The 19727-nt window shown below is 36.6% G+C and overlaps 1 protein-coding gene across 6 annotated transcripts in view; it reads left to right on the top strand.

The window, feature by feature from the left end:
* Nucleotides 1-19727, top strand: part of BTRC (beta-transducin repeat containing E3 ubiquitin protein ligase) — a 169857-nt gene that overhangs the window by 51857 nt on the left and 98273 nt on the right. For 4 of the 6 annotated variants that reach the window (XM_045802915.2, XM_045802914.2, XM_087862769.1 and 1 more), the window contains exon 2: nucleotides 3043-3150. The exons of the other annotated variants lie outside the window; for them this stretch is intronic. In XM_045802915.2, the coding sequence (XP_045658871.1) occupies nucleotides 3043-3150 (108 nt within the window). The remainder of the gene's footprint in view (nucleotides 1-3042; nucleotides 3151-19727) is intronic. 6 annotated transcript variants of the gene reach the window in all.

Below are 19727 nucleotides of genomic sequence, written 5' to 3'. Positions count from 1 at the left end.
TGAGCTATAATATATAAAATCTTATGATAATGTACAGATCTGACTATATGCAAGTGCAGTTTTCTATACCCACACCAATTGTCTTGTAATAATCGAAAATGCATCCTCTGAGTGGTGTTTGCAAGTTAATGCTATTTTAGAAATCATACCAGTATATCTAGTGGCTTTGCTGGGTGTTTGTGGCTCATTATTGATTATAATTTTATTTTGAAATTTTAGTTTAAGTGGATGGGGTGAGTCCTTTCAAGTTCTTAGGAGTTTTGGTGGAAGATAGGAATGAATGAGTAAGGAAGAGCATTAAAGTGACTAATAGTAAAGAAAGTCATAGTAATTAATAAGGACATGCTGCAACAATAACACAGGATCTAATACAGAATGAAGGAGATGAAACATTGCAAAGAGGAATGCCTTAAAAACTTACCAGGGAGTGTTCACAAATACAAACAAATATGCATGTTTAATTAAAAGGAAGAGATCGTGCAGGTGGCTTCAGTATAGCTAAAAGTGCATGAGCCATCTACCTCTTCTGAAGGGAAGGGGAGAAATGAAGCTGTCTTCCAGTGCCTGCTGCTGTTTTTTCTACCATTCCCTTTTTCCTCTTCTGTGTTTTCATTCTTTTTTTAAATTTATTTTCACTTCTTCTCACTCTCCTACTTTTCTGAAATTCAGTCCCACCTTCAGAATGAGACTTTCTTCTGCCTGGCATCCACAGAACTTTAACCAACTGCTTAATATATGCAGTGTCTCTCATTAACCATGAGAGAAACTCACTAACAATAAGTTGTTGTTGTTGTTTTTACATTAACAATTTTAAATATAGAAGAATTTAAGTTTGAGAGAAGGTCACTAGAATGGATTTTTGTTTCTTGTTCATTGTTCTATCCCTCATCCGGAGAACAGTACAAGGAAAATGCTAAATAAATACTTGTTAAATGAATGACTAAAAACATTAGACTTAGACATTTTTTAACATCATTTACTTATAAAAATTATTTTAGCAAAGAACTTGATGCTTCCAATGTAGAGCAGTAATAGGAGAACCATGATTCTTAAGGAAAAACTTTTTTGTCCTGCTCTCCCTTATTCTCTTCTCCCTGTTGCCTTCTGCCAACATTTGAATCTCTCTTCCTGAGAACTACTGGATAAGACTGAAATTAGTATAAATAGTTCTAAGGAGAGTTGAAGTAAATGAGAGATGTACATTGGCAGGGTGAAAGGGAGAAGGAAATTACAAGTTCACAGGATGGGACTCACATGGGTATTTGAACAAAACGTCAAGTTAGTTATTAGCTAGAGCACCAGGGCCCATTGGAAGGACAGAGGAGGTGAGTTAGTGTAGGCAGTTGGGAAAGATCAAATCAATAGAGTGCTTGGATTTCATTCAATAGATAAAGGGAACCATTATGAATTATTGGTGAGAGTGACATGATAGTGAGGTGAATTATTCTTTTTAGCTGCTGTTCATAAAATGGATTATAGCTTGAGGTGAAGAAATATTGGAAACAGTGAACAAAGTTAGGAGACTGTTGTAGTAGTTCAAAGCAGTGTAGCTGTTGCGATTGCTGTGTTATCCAGTGATGTCTTTAGCAAATACCCTTCTTTGAAGTCTGATGTCTCTGCATGACCTAGGGAGGGATGGAGGCAGGAAGAAGAGTTCTGCACTTAAGAAGCAATAGCCCAGCATTCCAGTTCCTACTTCTCTACATTCTAAATTCATGATCATGAATAAAAACTTTGATTTTTCCTTGGGCATTAGTCACCTTAACTGTAAACAAGGAAATAATGACCTCAAAGCAGGATCTAGACCAGATCAATTTTTTTGGAGTCCTTTGTAGCACTATTCTTATCTCAGTTATAGAGATGTGACCAATGAATACCATATTTTGTTTCCTAATACTAATTCCTGTAACTAGAATATTTTAAGAATAAAAAAAGTCCCACGATGATATTTAATAAAGACTTAAAATTTAAAGTTTAATATTATATGTATTGACTGCTATATTTTAAAATATGTATTGCTGTTTTTATATGTGCTATGATCAGGTATTTAGTTTTTTTTAGTACTATTAGATTTTTGATGGACCAAACCTCAGCCTGGGATACATTTAGAGAAACTTGAAGAATGTAAAAATTCTTCTAAAAGATACAGTGTTTTATAAGACTATAGGAGCAATAACACTAATACTGTTTAATTAGTGTTACTAGAAATCATCATTTCTACCCTTTTTTCCTACTGAATACATTATATGTATATTTATACTCACACATACCTTTTTATTTAGAAGATTTTAATACCAGCAACTTTTTTGTGTTCTCTTTTTCTCTTTCTCTTTTTCTGTCCTTGTCTCTCTTTCTTTGTTGTTGTTTTCCCTTCTGTTTGGGTTGTCCTCCCCCCACCCCACCCCCCAATCCATCTGGAAAGATGGAAGAGGCAGCTGCTATGGTAACTGTGCATTTTGGTTAATGAATAGCAGACTAACAAGATACATAAAACATATGCAAACTGTGCAGAGTTGGCTGTTGTCAAAGCTGTGGGGGTATAATACTTCCTCTTTTCCTTCTCCCCACCTTCTAAAAAAAAAAACAATTTTCCTGTTGTATTTTGTTTCCTGATTTACCATTCCTAATAATGAAATTACCGTGAAGTGTTCTTTTTCTGTTTAGTCTGTAAAGTATTTCACCCTGTGGTGAATTTATGGGAGATGAGTTGAGGTGCACAGAGGAAAAGAATTGATTAGTTGGATTAAGAAGTAGATTTCCTTTAGACTCATTCATAAAAGAACAGAGACAAAATTTTTTACTAAATATTTGGGTTTTTTGACCTATAACCTCTTTCTTTCACCTTGACTTTTGACCACTAGTGCCCCTTTCAAGGTTCTCTCCGGGGTTAGAAATAGTTAAGTAGTATGTTTCTTGAATATGTTTCTATCATAAAGGCCAGCTGCAACTGGAATATTGCATTCAGCCAAGCCTTGAAAATTCCTGTAATCTGTGCCATCCTGTCTCATACTGTCCCATCTCATAGTTGTCCTCTCTCTGCAGTGCTCTATGCCCAGGTCTCTGTGGCTGGGCTGCTCCAGCCTGGCGGACAGCATGCCTTCGCTGCGATGCCTGTATAACCCAGGGACTGGCGCACTCACAGCTTTCCAGGTACTTTCTCTGTCTCTGTGGGTTATTTGCGGGCATTAGTGTGCGTGTCTAATTCATTAGTGTGTCCTCCTTCTTTCCTATGCTTTACTTATGTTCACGTTCTCTCCTTCGTATTGCCTGTATTTCACATCACTCAGTACTCTTTTAATGATTCATTTTTAATGTAGACCCAGACTGATTCACTCTTAAGACATTTTTATTACTGTGATTGGTTTGCCAGAATTGACATAGCACAACTTGACTGTTGGTTTTCATATCTAGTACAAGTATGATAGTGAATTTTAAAGTAATTTCAACAAATAGCATTTACTATGTAACGTTTGCTCTGGACCTAGATAAAGCCAATTAATATAATTAATCAATTAATTATAACCAGTTGCCTGAATACCTTCTTGTGTTTTTCTTAGGATTATTAAAAATAAAAAGGGCTCTAATTCAGAGTGTCTCCTGGTTACTATACTCCTCTATATATTTTGGGGTAAAATCTGCATTTATTTATCTCTTAATTAACAGGTCTAGTTTCAAGGTGGAAGGGCCTTTTAAGACCTTGAGTACAATATTCAGCTTGAAACAGTCCAGCTGGTCTTGCATGAACTGACAGATTCTTGTTCCCTTTAGCCTTTCTTAGAGGCTATTAGGACAATTCTAGGTTGTGAGAGAAATCTATAGAGAGAATGGAACATTTGTAGAGAAAAATATAAGAAAGAGCTTGATGCCCATAGCTTACAGATTAAGATACTATATATAGTGATTTTCTTGGCAGAAATGTTATCTGTCCACCTCAGGTATTTGCAGTTTGTGTTTAGCATTTGATAGTAATATACAAGTTAGCTTTTTGTTTGTTTTTAACCTATGTAGTTCATATTCTGTTTAGAGAATTTCAAATGCAAGCTGTAAGCAAGCATCAGGATGCTTATGACTATAGTCTTAGTTAAAACAGAGGAAGTTAAGTATTCTACATTCCTGAACTGTGCTAACAATTGCTGGTCCTTAATGATACTATATTAGTGGTGATAATGCTAGATATTTCTATTTGTCCTTTGTAAGACATAATATTAAACTTCCTTTGCTTGTCTTAGGAGATATAATATATGAAAGTGTGTAGGCTCTAACATTAGTTAAATCAGGGCTTACATACTGTCTTTGTCACTAGTATGATCCTGAGCAAGTCATTTCACTCTCATCCTTATGTTCCTCATCCGTACATGGGGACTACAATAAAGGCATGCAGTAAAATGGCTGCTGTTATCATCTTCATCGTCATTAATATTATTGCTGTTGTTGTTAAAGAATATTGCTATCTTGATAGTATCAATTTATTTCAAATATTTAAATTTTTGCTAGATGTCATATTGATAAAGTTTCTGCTCTCAAGGAACTCATGGACTAACCTATGGGTTTTTCATCTTTTTGGGTTGTAATAAGTTGAGTCAAACTACATAGTCTAAGAGAACAGTCACTGCAAGACTGCCCTCGTTTCAGATGCAAATTGCAAGTGTAGGAACCCCCATGACCACATTCATGTTTGATAATTCAGTAGAAAAGACTCACAGAACTCACTGAAAGCTATTATACTTACAGTTTATTACAGGGTGAGAACACAGGTTAAAATTATCTAAAAAAACAAAGAGACAATGGGCAGATTCTCGAGGGGACCAGATATAGAACTTCCTGTCATCATCTCCCCATGGATTCATGATCTGGCCACAGTATATGACAATACACACAGGGTATTGCCAGCTAGGGAAGTTTACCCAAGTCTTTGGTGTCTAGAGTTTTTTGGGGGCCCAATTACAAACTGCCTGCATGGCTGACTGTTAGTATCTAGCCCCTTCTGTAGGTCACATTAATGCTTTCAGTCTCCATTTCCTCTCAGGATTGGAACTGATAAAGTATGGCTCAAAGCCTCCACTATAAATCATATTTTTCCAGTGGCCAAAATCCTCAGGCAAAGAAAGACCCTCCTCTTAGGTAAGAAGTTCCAGAGGCCTAGATACCACCTCCCAGTAGCCAAGGCAGAAGCCAGACCTGTCTTTGGGTAAGGTTAGTTCTTCACTACACAGAGGTCTGGACTCCTTTGAGAATTTGAAGGGAACTATTGATCTTAGAAAAATGCATATGACACTTAGGCAAAATTTTATTTAATAGTTATATGTATAATTATTATATTTCTATTAAATTACATGATTCCCAGAGTCTGAACTCCCAAACTGAAAAATCCTATGAGAGAAATGTGCAGGGAGCCATAAGAATATATAAATGAGGAACCTGATGTAATCCAAAGGTGAGGGTAAGGAAGATCAGGTAATAAATGTTTGAGTTAAGGTCTTGAGGATGAGTAGGAATTAACTAGGCAAAAGGGAGGAGGGGGAAATGTTTCAGGCCTAAGGAAGAGGCAATGCAAAGACTCTGGGGACAGGTGGAGCTTGGTGCATTTAAGGACTCTACTGAAAAAAGACTATTATTTTAGAGAAGGAGGAGAATGGAGCTAGGAAAGACTGGGAAGCTTGATCAGGCAGGATTTGTGGGCCATCTTAGCCTTGATGCTAAGAAGAGCAGTAAGCTGTTGACCTGATCAGATTTGCATTTATTTTTTATTATTATTTATAAAGATTTATGTATTTATTTGAGAGAGAGCATGCGCATGAGTGGGGGTGGGAGGGGCAGAGGGAGAGGGAGAAGCAGACTCCCCCATGATGCGGAGCTCCATCCCAGGACCCTGACATCTGACGTGAGCAGAAGGTAGACTCTTTTTTTTTTTAAAGATTTTATTTATTTATGTGACAGAGAGACAGCCAGCGAGAGAGGGAACACAGCAGGGGAGTGGGAGAGGAAGAAGCAGGCTCCCAGTGGAGGAGCCCGATGTGGGACTCGATCCCGGAATACCGGGATCACGCCCTGAGCCAAAGGCAGACGCTCAATGACTGTGCTACCCAGGCGCCCCCAGAAGGTAGACTCTTAACCAACTGAGCCACCCAGCCACCCCCATATTTGCAGTTAGATGTATTACTTCTAGCTATTCTAAGGATAATTTCAGTAATTGAAGAGAGAGATAGTGGCAGTTTGGTTTTGGTCTTGGTACTCCTTTGCATTCTTAAAAATTACTGAGGACACCAAAGTGCTTTTATTTATGTGGGTTGTATCTACTGATATTTACTATTGGAAATTAGAACTGAGGAAAAATTTAAGTATTTATTTATTACTTCATTTAAAGTAACTGTAATAAACCCATGCTGGGGCATCTGGGTGGCTCAGTTGGTTAAGTGTCTGCCTTCTGCACGGGTGGTGATCCCAGGGTCTTGGGATCAAGTCCCGCATCAGACTCCTTGCTCTATGGGGAGCCTGCTTTTCTCTCTGCCTATGCCTTTCTCTTTCTCTCTGTGTCTTTCATGAATAAATGAATAAAATCTTTAAAAAGCCCCATTACATGCTAGTACAAATAAAATATTTTATGAAAAATAACCTTTATAAAAAAATCAATTAAGACTGGCATTGTATTACATTTTTTACAAATCTCTTTAATGTCTGGATTAATAAAAGACAGCTGGATTCTCATTTCAGTTTCTGCATTCAGTCTGTTGTGATGTGGTATTTTGAATAGATGAAGAATATCCAACCACACAGATATATAGTTTAAAAAGAGAGAGATACTTTAATACCCTTTTCAGTTAGTTGTAATTTCTTAAAGATTAGTTGCAGTATAGAATCTGAAACTATATCAATAAACTTTTTGTGCTCTGTTACATTAAAATGCATTGGTCTCAATCTTTTCAACAGATCATGCTGGAACAATTGGACATCTATGTGCAAAATAGTGAACCTCAACTGTTACATAGCACCATATACAAAAATTAACTCAGATTGGATGATAGGCCTACACATGAGCTAAAATTACAAAACTAATAGGAAAAAATGAGGGAGAAAAAGATCGTTGTGACTTTGGGTTTGGCACACCACAGTGAGATACTGCTGCATTACTACCACGTGCTTCTTCTCACCCTGGGATGTAGGAATTAGGAATTTGGTAGACCCTAGGTAGTTAAAACATCCTAGCTTAATATGAGAAATGTGCTAGAAAATTCCTTGAAAGCAGAAGCAATCTCTTACATTTATCAGTTGACCTACACAGTGTCTGTAGAGTGCTTTTTAGTATTTGGGGCCCAGTAAATACTAATGATTTGAACTATATTAGATCACTGGTAAAGATAATCATATGCAATTAAAAATTGTACCAGTTAAAATTATCTGACCTGGACACCAAGATACTAAAAATATTCAAATTTTCATTTCATTCGGTCTAAAGCAATCTTAAATTTCAGGTCAGTAGGAAAGAATTCTGAAATTTTGCTGTCACTGTCGGGACTTTCTCTGTTTGGTCTTAATAAAAAAATCAGCCAATATCTATTTGGAAAAATATTTTTGAGTCTCCTTATAAGTTACTACTTCTCAGATATATTTGGAGGAAAGTTGATTTAGAGATTTTGGAAAAATCAGGAATAAATCAGGAATAAATTGTGTATGGGCCTTGAAGTATATTGCAGGAGTGAAATTGTGTTGCATAGGCAGAAAAGAGGTACTTAAGAAACATTTTAGAAAAGCAGACCAAAGGCTATTTTATAGTGTAGTGGTTATGAGCTTGGGCCCTGATGCCAGACTGCTTGAGATTTGAGCCCGGTTCTGTCTGGGTATGACCTTGGACAAGTACTTGACCTCTCTCTACCTCAGTTTTTTTTTTTTTTTTTAAAGATTTTATTTATTTATTTGACAGAGAGAGACAGCCAGCGAGAGAGGGAACACAAGCAGGAGTGGGAGAGGAAGAAGCAGGCTTCCCAGTGGAGCAGGGAGCCCGATGTGGGGCTCGATCCCAGAACCCTGGGATCACGCCCTGAGCCGAAGGCAGACGCTTAATGACTGAGCTACCCAGGCGCCCCTCTACCTCAGTTTGTTTATCATTAAAATGGGGATGATAATAGTAACTAGCTCATTGAGTTGTTAAACAAGTTAAGTTTATAACAGTGTCTGGAAGGTGAATGGGTTTTATATTAGCAGAAAAATGCACAGAGGATAGATTTGGAGGCTTTCAGCAAATACTGCTTTTCACCTTGGTATAAAACAATATGCTATTAAATTCTTATTTTTTTCATTCCTCGTGGCCCAATTTTGTATCATAGGGAAGCCTACTTATGGTTCAGGTATTGATGAGAAAATTTTGCTTTTCTCAATATTATTATGGGTATTCATAGTTTATTTTTCTCATCATTTTGTCATATGTAGCAAAAATGGAAGAAATGGGCTTATATTCTGGTTTTATTCTATTAATTCAATAATTTGTTCTGTCAGGTACAGTGTGCATAGGTGCTCAATATTACGGGCTGACTAAATTTACAGATACAGGACTTAAATCTATTCTTTCCTGTTCCCACTACTAGAATTAACAACAACCTTAGTACATTTACATCTTTCTAGTTTGGCTGTTATTTTATTTACCTATTTAGATTTTTGTTAATGTAAAATTTACACACATAGAAATACACAGATCTGAAGTGTACTCTCAGATGAGTTTGACAAATCTATACATTTACGTAACCTCATTCTCAAGATACAGAACATTTTCATGATCTGAGAAAGTTCCTTTTTACCCCCTTCCAATTAGTATTCATCCCCACTATGCAATGACTGTTCTGATTTGCCACCAAAGATTAGTTTTTGCCTATTCTTCAACTTCATACAGATAAAATTCATATAGCATACATTCTTTTGTCTTTTTTGTTTTGATCTATATGTTTTTGAGATTTGTCCATTTAGTTATGTTTATCAGTAATTTATTTTTATTGCTGAATATGTTCTGTTGTATTACTGTGCCGCAATTTGTTTATCCGTCTATTAGTAGACATTTGGCTTGCTTCCATTTTTTTGACTATGAATAAAGCTACTATATACAGTTTGTATAAGTCTTTTTGTGGACATCTGTTTTTATTTCTCTTGGTAAATGCCTAAGAATGGAATTGCTGGGTCATAAAGTATATTTTTAACTTTAAAAGTGACAGTCAAATGGAAATAGTCAAGTGTCCATCAACTGATGAATGGATAAAGAAGATGTGGTATATATATATATATATATATATACACACAATGGAATATTACTCAACCATAAAAAGAATAAAATCTTACCATTTGCAGCAACATGGATGGAGCAAGAGAATATTATGCTAAGCAAAATAAGTCCGAGAAAGACAAATACATAAGATTTCACTCATTTGGAATTTAAGAAACAGAACAAACGAGCAAAGGCAAAGAGAGAGTGGCAAGCCAAGAAACAGACTTTAACTGTAGAGAACAAACTGGTTACCATAGGGGAGTTGGGGGTGGTGGGTGAAATAGGTGATGGGGATTAAGGGGGACACTTGCTGTGATGATCACTGGGTGTTGTATGGAAGTGTTGAATCACTATATTGTACACCTGAAACTAATATTACACTGTATGTTAACTAACTGGAATTAAAATAAAAACTTAAAGAAAAGAGACAGTCAAGTAGTTCTTCAAAGTGGTTATCCCAGAAGCAATACTCATTTTAGTAATATTGCCAAATGTGGTAATAGCTTCATGGTATTTTTTTTCCTTGAAATTATTGCATTCCTTTAGTAAGTTTGAAGTACCTTCAAAGTCAAAGTTCTATGACAATAGAAAAAGAAGAGCCTTGGAATCATTATTGAATTTGTTGGGTTCTCATCAGTAACTCAGATGGAAATGGCAACATTGGGATGGTTTGATTATTAAGATTTCACACCATACGTTTTAAGCTAGTGACAGAAAAGATGCTGAGAATATTGTTTAAATAGATTCTATGAGGACATAGTTAATTTGAACATACTTTCATTTTCATCATTCCGTTGGTTTGTCCTGGAAAATATATGGGTGATTAAGAGGATTTCTGTTGATTAACAGTGGATGTATTTTGTGGAATCATTTGCTCATCCTCAGCAAGTGGTGATCTTATTGTCTATGATATTAAATGAGAATGAGCAGTAGAAAGAAGTGCTTAAAAATAGCTGAGTAATTAAGATTCTTTATTTTCTTTAGACATTGAAAGAAAAGAAATTCTAACAGTAAGGCTATAACTAGATTTATATGACCTTAGAATATTTTAGGTGTCAAGTATAGCTATAGTATTTTAGGGAAATCTTGAGCTAAATGAACCCTGTAATATTTTAATATTACCAAGGGTCCCTTGTCAAAGGTTGAAATTGTTGGAGGTTGACTTTAGGAGAGAGAGTGTATTTTATTGTTTAAAAATATTTAGAGGTCTACTAAATCTTACCATCTGCTAAGTGGAATGTTAAAATGGAACAGTACTAGGAAAATTAAGGATTATTCAGAGTGTACGTATGTATGGAAGTCTTCATTTTACATTTGAAGTTTTAGAGTAATATGGCTTATCATACTGACTATAAACTAACATTCAAATCTTATCAGAAAACAATATCATTAAAGAAAATTTTCCGGGGCGCCTGGGTAGCACAGCGGTTAAGCATCTGCCTTCGGCTCAGGGCATGATCCCAGCGTTCTGGGTTCGAGCCCCACATCAGGCTCCTCCACTAAGAGCCTGCTTCTTCCTCTCCCACTCCCCCTGCTTGTGTTCCCTCTCACGCTGGCTGGCTGTCTCTCTCTGTCAAATAAATAAATAAAATCTTTAAAAAAAAAAAAAAAAAGAAAATTTTCCCATGACAAAAATGCTTACCAAGCCTAGGTGATATGTGCCCCCCCATTGTATATGAATAATCTCTGTACAGCATAATTTCTGTATAATAAAAAAATTCAGTTCTTTTTTTGTGCATATGTTGGCATTTGACCTAAGTTTATCCCAGCTATACAGCCTTTACATTAGTTCACATATAGGGGCAAATAAAATATGTTTTTATTATTTATTATTTTTTAAAAAGATTTTATTTATTTGTCAGAGAGAGTGAGAGCACAAGCAGGGGGAGTGGCAGGGAGAGGGAGAAGCAGGCTCCCCGCTGAGCAGGGAGCCGGATGCAGGACTCGATCCCAGGACCTGAGATCATGACCTGAGCCAAAGGCAGACGCTTCACCAACTGAGCCACCTAGGCATCCCAAAAAAATGTTTTTATTTTGTGTGTGTGTGTGTGGGGGGTACACACAGATTTTCCCCTTCTTCTAAAACTAATTTATTTGGTTATTATTACTATTTGGTAAATATATAAACAAGAAAGTATCACCCATAATCCTTGTACTTTAAGATAATCATCATGTTAGTTTCCTTTAGTCTGGAATGACATCCATTTGTGCATGCATGTACACACACAGGCATGTCTGGGCAAATGTAGTATAGTTTTAAAATACTTTCTATTCATGGGGCGCCTGGGTGGCTCAGTCGTTAAGTGTCTGCCTTCAGCTCAGGTCACGATCCTGGGGTCCTGGGATTGAGCCCCGCATCGGGCTCCCTGCTCAGCGCGAAGCCTGCTTCTTCCTCTCTTACTCCCCCTGCTTGTGTTCCCTCTCTCGCTGGCTGTCTCTCTCTCTGTCAAATAAATAAATAAAATCTTTAAAAAAAAATAAAGTACTTTCTATTCCATTTAAGTATAAAATGATATACAAATTAAAATTTTAGTATTGTAGAAAATACTCAAAGAAGAAATATTTTAAGTGTCCTCCTAGATATTATCACTTTATTGAAACTAATACTTTTGAATTTTAACTATGTCCTGTTCTTGTCCAAATTCTACATTCATCACTCGGTTTCATTGATTTCTGTCACTCTTTATCGCCTGGCAGTTGCTTACATGTTTGAAAATTGAACATAGTTTGAACTTGGTTTACCATTCATGTAATGAATTCTTAGCCATTTCAGATTTACAGTTCTCCAAAGGTACTGTGTTCTTATGTGTCTGTGTCTTTGCAAATTCTGTTTTCCCTACCTGGAGAACCCTACAAAAAATACCTATCCTCCCTAGCCCCTACCTCCCACACTTATCTACCTAGCTACTTAATAGTCTCCGTGATTCAACTCAAGTAGTTTTACCTCGGAATAAAGGTCCTTGCTGATCTTTTCACCCTCCCCCTTAACGTCATCAGAGCATCTGTACCCTGGGCATGCAATAGATACCTCTGTCATAGCACTGATACGCTATTTCAGTTGTTCCCTCACTAGACTTGAGTTTTTTGAGAGTAGGACGATGTTTTGTTCATTTTATATTTCCACTGTCAAGTACAGTGTTTGATACAAAGTATGTACTTTATGAATTTTTGCTAAACAAATGAATGGACGTAAATAATTTGAAGAAAACCATTGACATATATAGAGTGGGAGGAGAGAAAGCATCAGATTGCTGATGATACCTATATATACACACACAACTGGTGTGTGTTCAGAAAGAAGTCATGATAATTAAACATTTCAAAGACCACAGTGCATTTACATGGAAAAAATGAAAACATGCTGAATCTGATTTATGGGCAGTCCTCAAATTTTATGTATTTGGCTTTCATACAGCTCACACTATGATGATCCCCTCTGAATTAAATTTTGTGTGCTGAATTTGGACTCTTGTTGATGAACAAATGCACATTTCAAGCTATTAAATAGTGGCACTGCCAGCCAGTTAACAGTTCAGTTTCAATGATGTCAACATCTTTATCTTCACAGCAGTGTGTGTTTGTGCAATTATTTGACTATTTTATTGCATTTTACCCTTATTCTATGAAAGAACAGACACTGGGAAAATTAAAATGATGATAGTAGTGATAAACAACAGTCTAGAGAAAAGATGGAATTCATTAAGCATACTGAAAAGTGACCCTTTAGGCTTGATTAGGCACAAAATTAGAGTACATGTGCAAAATTTTGGAAATATATTGTTGAAGGTAATTTTTTTTTAAGATTTTGTTTGAGAGAGATAGAGATAACAACAGAGATAGATATCGAGAGAGAGCAGGAGCAGGGAGGAGCGGGAGAAGCAGGCTCCCCACTGAGCAGGGATCGCAGGACTCTGGGATCATGACCTGAGCCGAAGGCAAACGCTTAACCGACTGAGCCACCCAGGTGCCCCTGACGATCATTTCTTAAAAAAGAAAGTGTAATTATAGATTTAAAAAAGCATTTTAGCTAACATTGGAAATTTTTGTTCTGCTTCTACCCTTTCAGCGTTATACACATTTCACTAAGAAAAGGAGAGATGAACTGAATTTTCTGCATTTTACCTTGTCCTGGAAGTAGTTTTTCTTAGAGGAATCATTAGGACCGATTTGTCTTTCAAGATACCCACTTGGGTTATTTAAATACACTAATTATTTCAAGTTTTATAATAATAGATTCCTCCATTGCTGAGTATTTTGACATGCCCGTGATGCTGGTAAAGTTCATTTACAGGCTCATGTGCATCATCATCTCAGACAATCAGATTTCCTTAAAAATTTTTTCCTACTTATTCTTTTTTATAAATTTTTATTTTATTTATTTTTTATTTTTTATTTATTTGAGAGGGAGAGCATGAGCAGGGGAGAGGGGTAGTGGGAGAAGCCGACTCCCTGACCTGATGCGGGGCTCCATCTCAGGTCGTTCTGAAAAGTTAAGCTCTTCACTCTGTGAAGAGGGCTTAGCTTTCGTTTATGTTCAGTAATGTTGGATTTTCCCTAATTGCTTTAAATTCAACATGACCCCTAATGGCCAGAGGGAGAGTACCAGTGCCCCAAGGGGCCTGGGGTTGCCCCAGGGTAGGAAGCGCAGACTGGAAGAATGGAATTGGTGAAAACTGTAAGGGTGATGGGAGCCTCTGTGGATGCACTGTCCTTACCAGAGAAATTCTCGCTGTGGGCAGGTAAGACTAACCTGTATCTTCTGAGGTACTTATTACTTTCTTTGTATTCCAAGATTACCTTCTTGTTACTCCCATCTTGTGCTGAGTAGAGGCCAGGGCATCATAGGAGTTCTTTTGTGCTATTCAGGAGTCATTGTTGGTTGTTTTGTGACTGCCACAGCCATTTGTACCTTCTGTCACTAGTGTTCTGCTTTATGTGGTAGGTAGTGCTTTATTGTCTTGCTGTCCTTCCTTGTGTTAGTTTCTAGACTTGGTATTTTATGTGGACTGTCAAGATGTGCAGTCTTGGTAGATAGGCAGCATTTAGGAAACTTCTTGGTCATTTTTCATAAAAAGGGAAACCCAGGTTATTTATGACAGCCTCATTGGGGAAAAAAATTTTCATTTGTTTAGCTGCATAGGCCTCTAAGAATTGTAATACTTTACTGTTGGGAGGTGATACCCATGAGTTTTGTTTTTCCTGGGAGGGATGTTGAGTAGCTTTGAGCTTTTCTGTATTCTCTGGCCCAGTCCTCTGGAGACCAAGTCTATTATATTTTGAAATAGTTATTTGGGTCTAAGATGTAGTACATCATTATGAAACGGTGTGTTGCGGTGTACCTTCCCCTGCTGGGTCATCTGTCATCTGCCTTTTAAAGTTCTCAGGTGTACCATTCAAATCCTCAAGACCTTTGTTGCAAACCTAGTATCTGTGTCTTGTTATGAATTAAACCGGAATTCTGTGCCCTGTAAAATTGACATTAAGAAAGAGTATATGCATTTTCGTCTATGATCCTTTAGCAAAAAGTTCAAATCTTAGCCTGATATGGTCTGATTTTTTTTGAGTTGGAGGTCATAAACAGGAAAGAGAGTAGAGGGTGAGTATTCATTTTGTGTTTGCATGTTTCGGACACACACACACACAAATATATATAGCGCACTACTTCAGACTAGTAAATACAAAGCTTTTGTATAGCATGTAAAGTTTTATATTTGAAAGAAAGCACATGATTATTTTCACTAAAATATAGCTGCTGCTGTTCATTGCAGTTTCTACCCTTTGCATGAGCCATGTTTTTAGGTGAGTGCCCGTTTCTTCACTGGTATTAAAACATAAGGGAAATTTCTAGTCTAATATTTGTGTATTTCCCCCCGATTTTTAAATTGGCAGGCCATTAATTTTTTTAAGCATTTCAGTTGCAGTGTAGTGCAGTCCTTTGGGGGGAATTGGTAAAATGAGGATAAAATGGGTACAGGATTCCAACAGCTTGAAAATAATGCAATATTTGACCAAAATCTCTTTTGTGTTCCCTGCTCTGGTTCTATTCCAGTGGTCCTGGAAATGTGCCTATGGACTATTTACGGTGAGATTATAAAACCGAATCATGATTTTGGTGAATAGAAGCCAGAGCATGTGGCTCCAGCACCCCAGCTGGCAGTAAGCTCTCCCTAGGTTTATGAATGTAGTTAGATGGCCCCCAACTGTTTACAAGACAGCAGAGGTGAGGTCTTTGATTGACAAGTCAGAAATGCATTATATCATTCTCTCTGCCAGTCTCTGGTTCATGCTGTTAAAAATGTCAGCCTCCAAGTTTGAATGGCAGCCTGAGGGCCTTAGAAGCTTTTTGTTTTCTGAGATGGAAACACAAATTGGATGTGTGCCTGAGCGCTTCATCCTGGGCTGTAATTTCATCTTTTAGCTAAGAACCACAAGGTACACGAGCAAAGCACCCTGTAAACAATAATACTGTGGAAAAAAAAATAAACAAGGTCGTGTTTCTGGTACGTTGATCCGATGGTGTCCTGACCTCTATCACGTTGAACATCTCCACTCTGATTGCTGTTCCCTTTGGCATTACAATGAGAGAAAGAGAGACTGACATAGGAGGAAAAGATTTAAAGTTGCAGTGTCGTTGCACATTCCTTGTATTGGCTATGAAATATTGAACTGTCAGAATGTGACACTTAGTTTTTTAAGCAACCTTTCTTGTTTGAGGTGTTTGCAGTTCATTCCTTTCTTCCCCATTTGTCTGCTCTCATTGATAGGGTTGGAGGTAGTTGCCTTAAATGCATGAGAAGGGACAATGTTAAAGAGAAGTGGTGCTGATGGAGCCAAATAAACTTAACACCGGAACATAAGTGCAGGCTGTGAGGCATGGGCAAAAGGAGACTGAAGTTGGGTTAGTTCGTTAATCGGGGGTTTATAGGAACACTCTATCGTAAGGAAGAATCAGTTTAGGTCTCTGCTCTGCTTCTGTGGCGGGTGGCGGTTGGGAAAGCAGTGGTGGGTAGAGAGAAGAGATGGACTAACACTGCGTTAAACTGATAGCCTACTATATAGATAGCCTCCTATATAACAGTATTGTCAGTCACATCAAAATTAACCTAGCTATGTTATTTATTGCTCTAATTATCCAGTGTCTTTGGGAAGTGGCTCATTATGAAAGACTTAAAATTTTAGCAAGAAAAAGAACTTTTTTTAATGTGCAAAATTCATATTTATAGTAAGGTTGATGAATAGGTCATATGAAGGGACCAATGTGTTTGTATTAGTACAACTTAGTGGCATATGAATAGAAAATCTTTGTTGAAAAAGCCAAACCGTAGATTCTTGGTAAACATTTTCTAGTAGTAGAATGTGTTTTCTGTTGCTCTTTGTTTTCAGTTGCAATATATGTTAAAACAACAAATATTTTATATTTTTAAGATTTTCCTTCCTAAGAAAACGCCACTATCGATAGATGTGTGCTATTATCTTAATTCCTTTTGGGGGCATAGGCCTTACCAGTAAAGTTTTAAGTGAGAATGACCTTTTGTAATTCTTCTGGAGAATGAAAAAGTAGAAGTTTGTGTTGAAAGTACTTGAATTAATACTATTGATGGTTGTTGCTGTTTTAACACTATTGATGTTTTTAAAGGACAGCTGTTTAGTTTAGCTCTCTCTCTTTGCAAATGTGAGAGGCAGGAAAGCTATTCTCTATCACAAATACGAAGTGAAATGCACTGAAAAAATGGTGGTAATCATTTTTGACATTTTTAAAATTCCCTCCTTTGAGGTCATGCCGGAAAGAGAAGAGATAATTTTTTTAAAATAATGCCCTGCTCCCTTGTACCCAGAATTATGTCCTCACTTAACAAAACACAGTACAAGACCAAAGGGAGGAATATTGAGAATTAGTTACTGTTGTTTTAAGTATTGCTCTCTATTTTTAAAGCATAAATATTGATGTAGATTTGCATTAAGGGACAAGAACCCCGAGAACCCATTGTCTTGACTCAGTTGGGGCGGGGGAGTTCAAAAATCATTGTCTGATTTCTTGAGGATGAATAAAAACAAACCATTCTTTTCAATCTTGGAAGAATAAGAGGTGTGTAAGTGCTTATCAAAGAAATAAGGTTATAAATATGTACATTTATGAAATCAACTAAATCTTAACATAGAGAAACTGTACAAAATTTCTTCTTCTCTTGGTATATTATTAATGCATCAGTTACTGTGAAAATGCCTGAGCCCACGGGCTTTTATACAGCCACACCTCCATAATAATGATTAGCTTTATTACCTAAAGTCCAGGCTTGCCTTAAGAGCAAAAATCAGTGTATTCATAGAACCTTAGAATTTCAGCATTGGGAGGGATATAGAAATCCATTTGGTTGCAGATAGGAATCCTTTATGAAATGTTTGGCAGGGGGTCATATAATCTCTGCTTGATCTCTGCCCAGCCTCACTTGTTGAGGCATCTTGTTTTCTTTTTCACTGTTGATTCTGTAAGAAAGTGTTCTCTCAAGAAAGAGTCAAACTTTTTGTTCATTTAGTGATTAGAATTCTGCCTTTCCGAGTAATAATAGAGTAATTGTTCTCATGTTTATATATTTATATGTTTGAGGATAGCTATCATGTTGCTTTGTTTTCTGTTCTCAGGGTGAATATTCCTGGTTCTTCAAAGAGTATTTCTTTGGAAAATACCAGTATTCATTCTTGCCATTTTTATAACCTCTTATTTTGGTGGAGGGCGTTATCATTCTGGTTGTCCTTCCTTGTGAGTGCATTCCACCTTGACAGTGTCCTCATTACAATGTGGCATGCATAACTAGAGGCAGTCTGCAAAAGTGTGTAGTAGCGTAGTGTACAGGGAAACATCTTGTTTTGAGCATAATTTGGATTATGTAATTTAATTACTGCAGCCTAAAACTGAAATCCTTCTAGGTGTAGGGGATAGAAAACTCTCTAGGAACTTAGCTTGGGTTTGTTTCCTCACCTTTTCTTTGAAGCCAGAAAAGCATATGTAAGCACTTTGAAAAATGACATAATGTGGTGGCATATCTGGTACAGGTATTTTAAACGTAGCTTCAGTTCCTGAAGATGGCGAACATCTGCTTAGAGGTATTGTAGAGCTCCACAATGCACTAATTGAATTACTCTTTTCTGGAGTTGCCGACTGCACTAATTGAATTAGAATCTGCGTGTGTGTGTGTGTGTGTGTGTGTGTGTGTGTGTGTATAACTGAAATAATTCCAGCCTTACCGGGAGAGACCGTGGGAGATATGACTGATGGCGTGTACTGTGCTGCTATCTAATGGCAGCCTATGGAACTACTGTGTGGTCTCCAGGGAAGAGAGAATGCAGTGTTCTGATCCGCTGTGACCTCAGTCTAACCCCGTGCAGTTTAGTTCAAAAGGTCTCAGGGTGTATTTTTGTAATTCTAAATCTAAGAAGAAAGGTGATTAATTTCTCCATTAAAAATTAAAATAGGTTTTATTAGACACAAAATTTTTAAAGAAGTATTAAGTTGTAAATATTCAACTGAATTTTAAAATTTCTAACCCCTAATATAATGGGTGAAAACAAATCCAAATGTACTGAGTTAATGGATCGTGTTCTTTCTTATTTTGCCTTTCATATGACACAAATGTAAAAAAGAATTACTTTTTCGTAATGTCTTAGCATCACAGAAAGGAAGAATGTTATAGTGTTTGGGTTCTTAAATGAAATTTCTTTGTGGTTGTTAAAATACTGAGATCAGGCAGCTGAAGAGTATTAACAAATTTTGCTGTACATGAGTATGCTTTGTTAAATTTTTAAAATTGTTACAGGAAAAACATTTTAATTATAGCAGCATCAGCGCCAAGTTCTACAAATCTCTGTTGCTCTAGTTAGTCATTTAAAATTTAAGTTTACCGCAAATTTGGGCAAGTGTGAAATTCTCAGAAGTGAAGTAGGTAATTCTCTTCCTTTTCTAAAAAAAGAATCTGTTAGTTACAATTTAATGCTTTTGGTAAAACATCGTGAAAGTACAATTTTGTACAACGTTAATAGCAAACACACTGAGGAGAACTCAGCATGAATTGCTGTTTTGATTCAGTTTGAGCATTCTAACTTGTAAAATAGCCCTTCACAGAAAAATCCGTATGTGTAATCACTTGATTTATAGAGTGTGTATGCATGCGTGTGATACCACTTCATGAACAGAGAAGTGCTGTCAGTCACCTTTCTGAGCATTTAAAATGATCTTTTAACTTTGTTGTATGAAAGAAACATAAGGTATTACAAAAGTTTTAATCTCTTCTGTATAATCTTTATTATTAAAATAAAGTATAAGTTTGAAATAATCTAGTATTTTGTAGGCAAGTTTGTTTTTTATTGTAAGATTGAACTACTTAGGTTTTGTTTAAATAAATGGCTCTGATGAAAATGACTGAAATACCCAATATGCACTTTATATCGGCTTTAAGGGCATTTTTACTGTTTTAGAAAATGCATT

This window comes from Ursus americanus, chromosome 6, assembly GCF_024610735.1.
Source record: "Ursus americanus isolate L20-20 chromosome 6, mUrsAme1.1.p, whole genome shotgun sequence".
NCBI lineage: Eukaryota > Metazoa > Chordata > Mammalia > Carnivora > Ursidae > Ursus > Ursus americanus.
The sequence above is the reverse complement of the archived record's forward strand: the minus strand, read 5'-3'. Positions and strand labels throughout refer to the sequence as shown.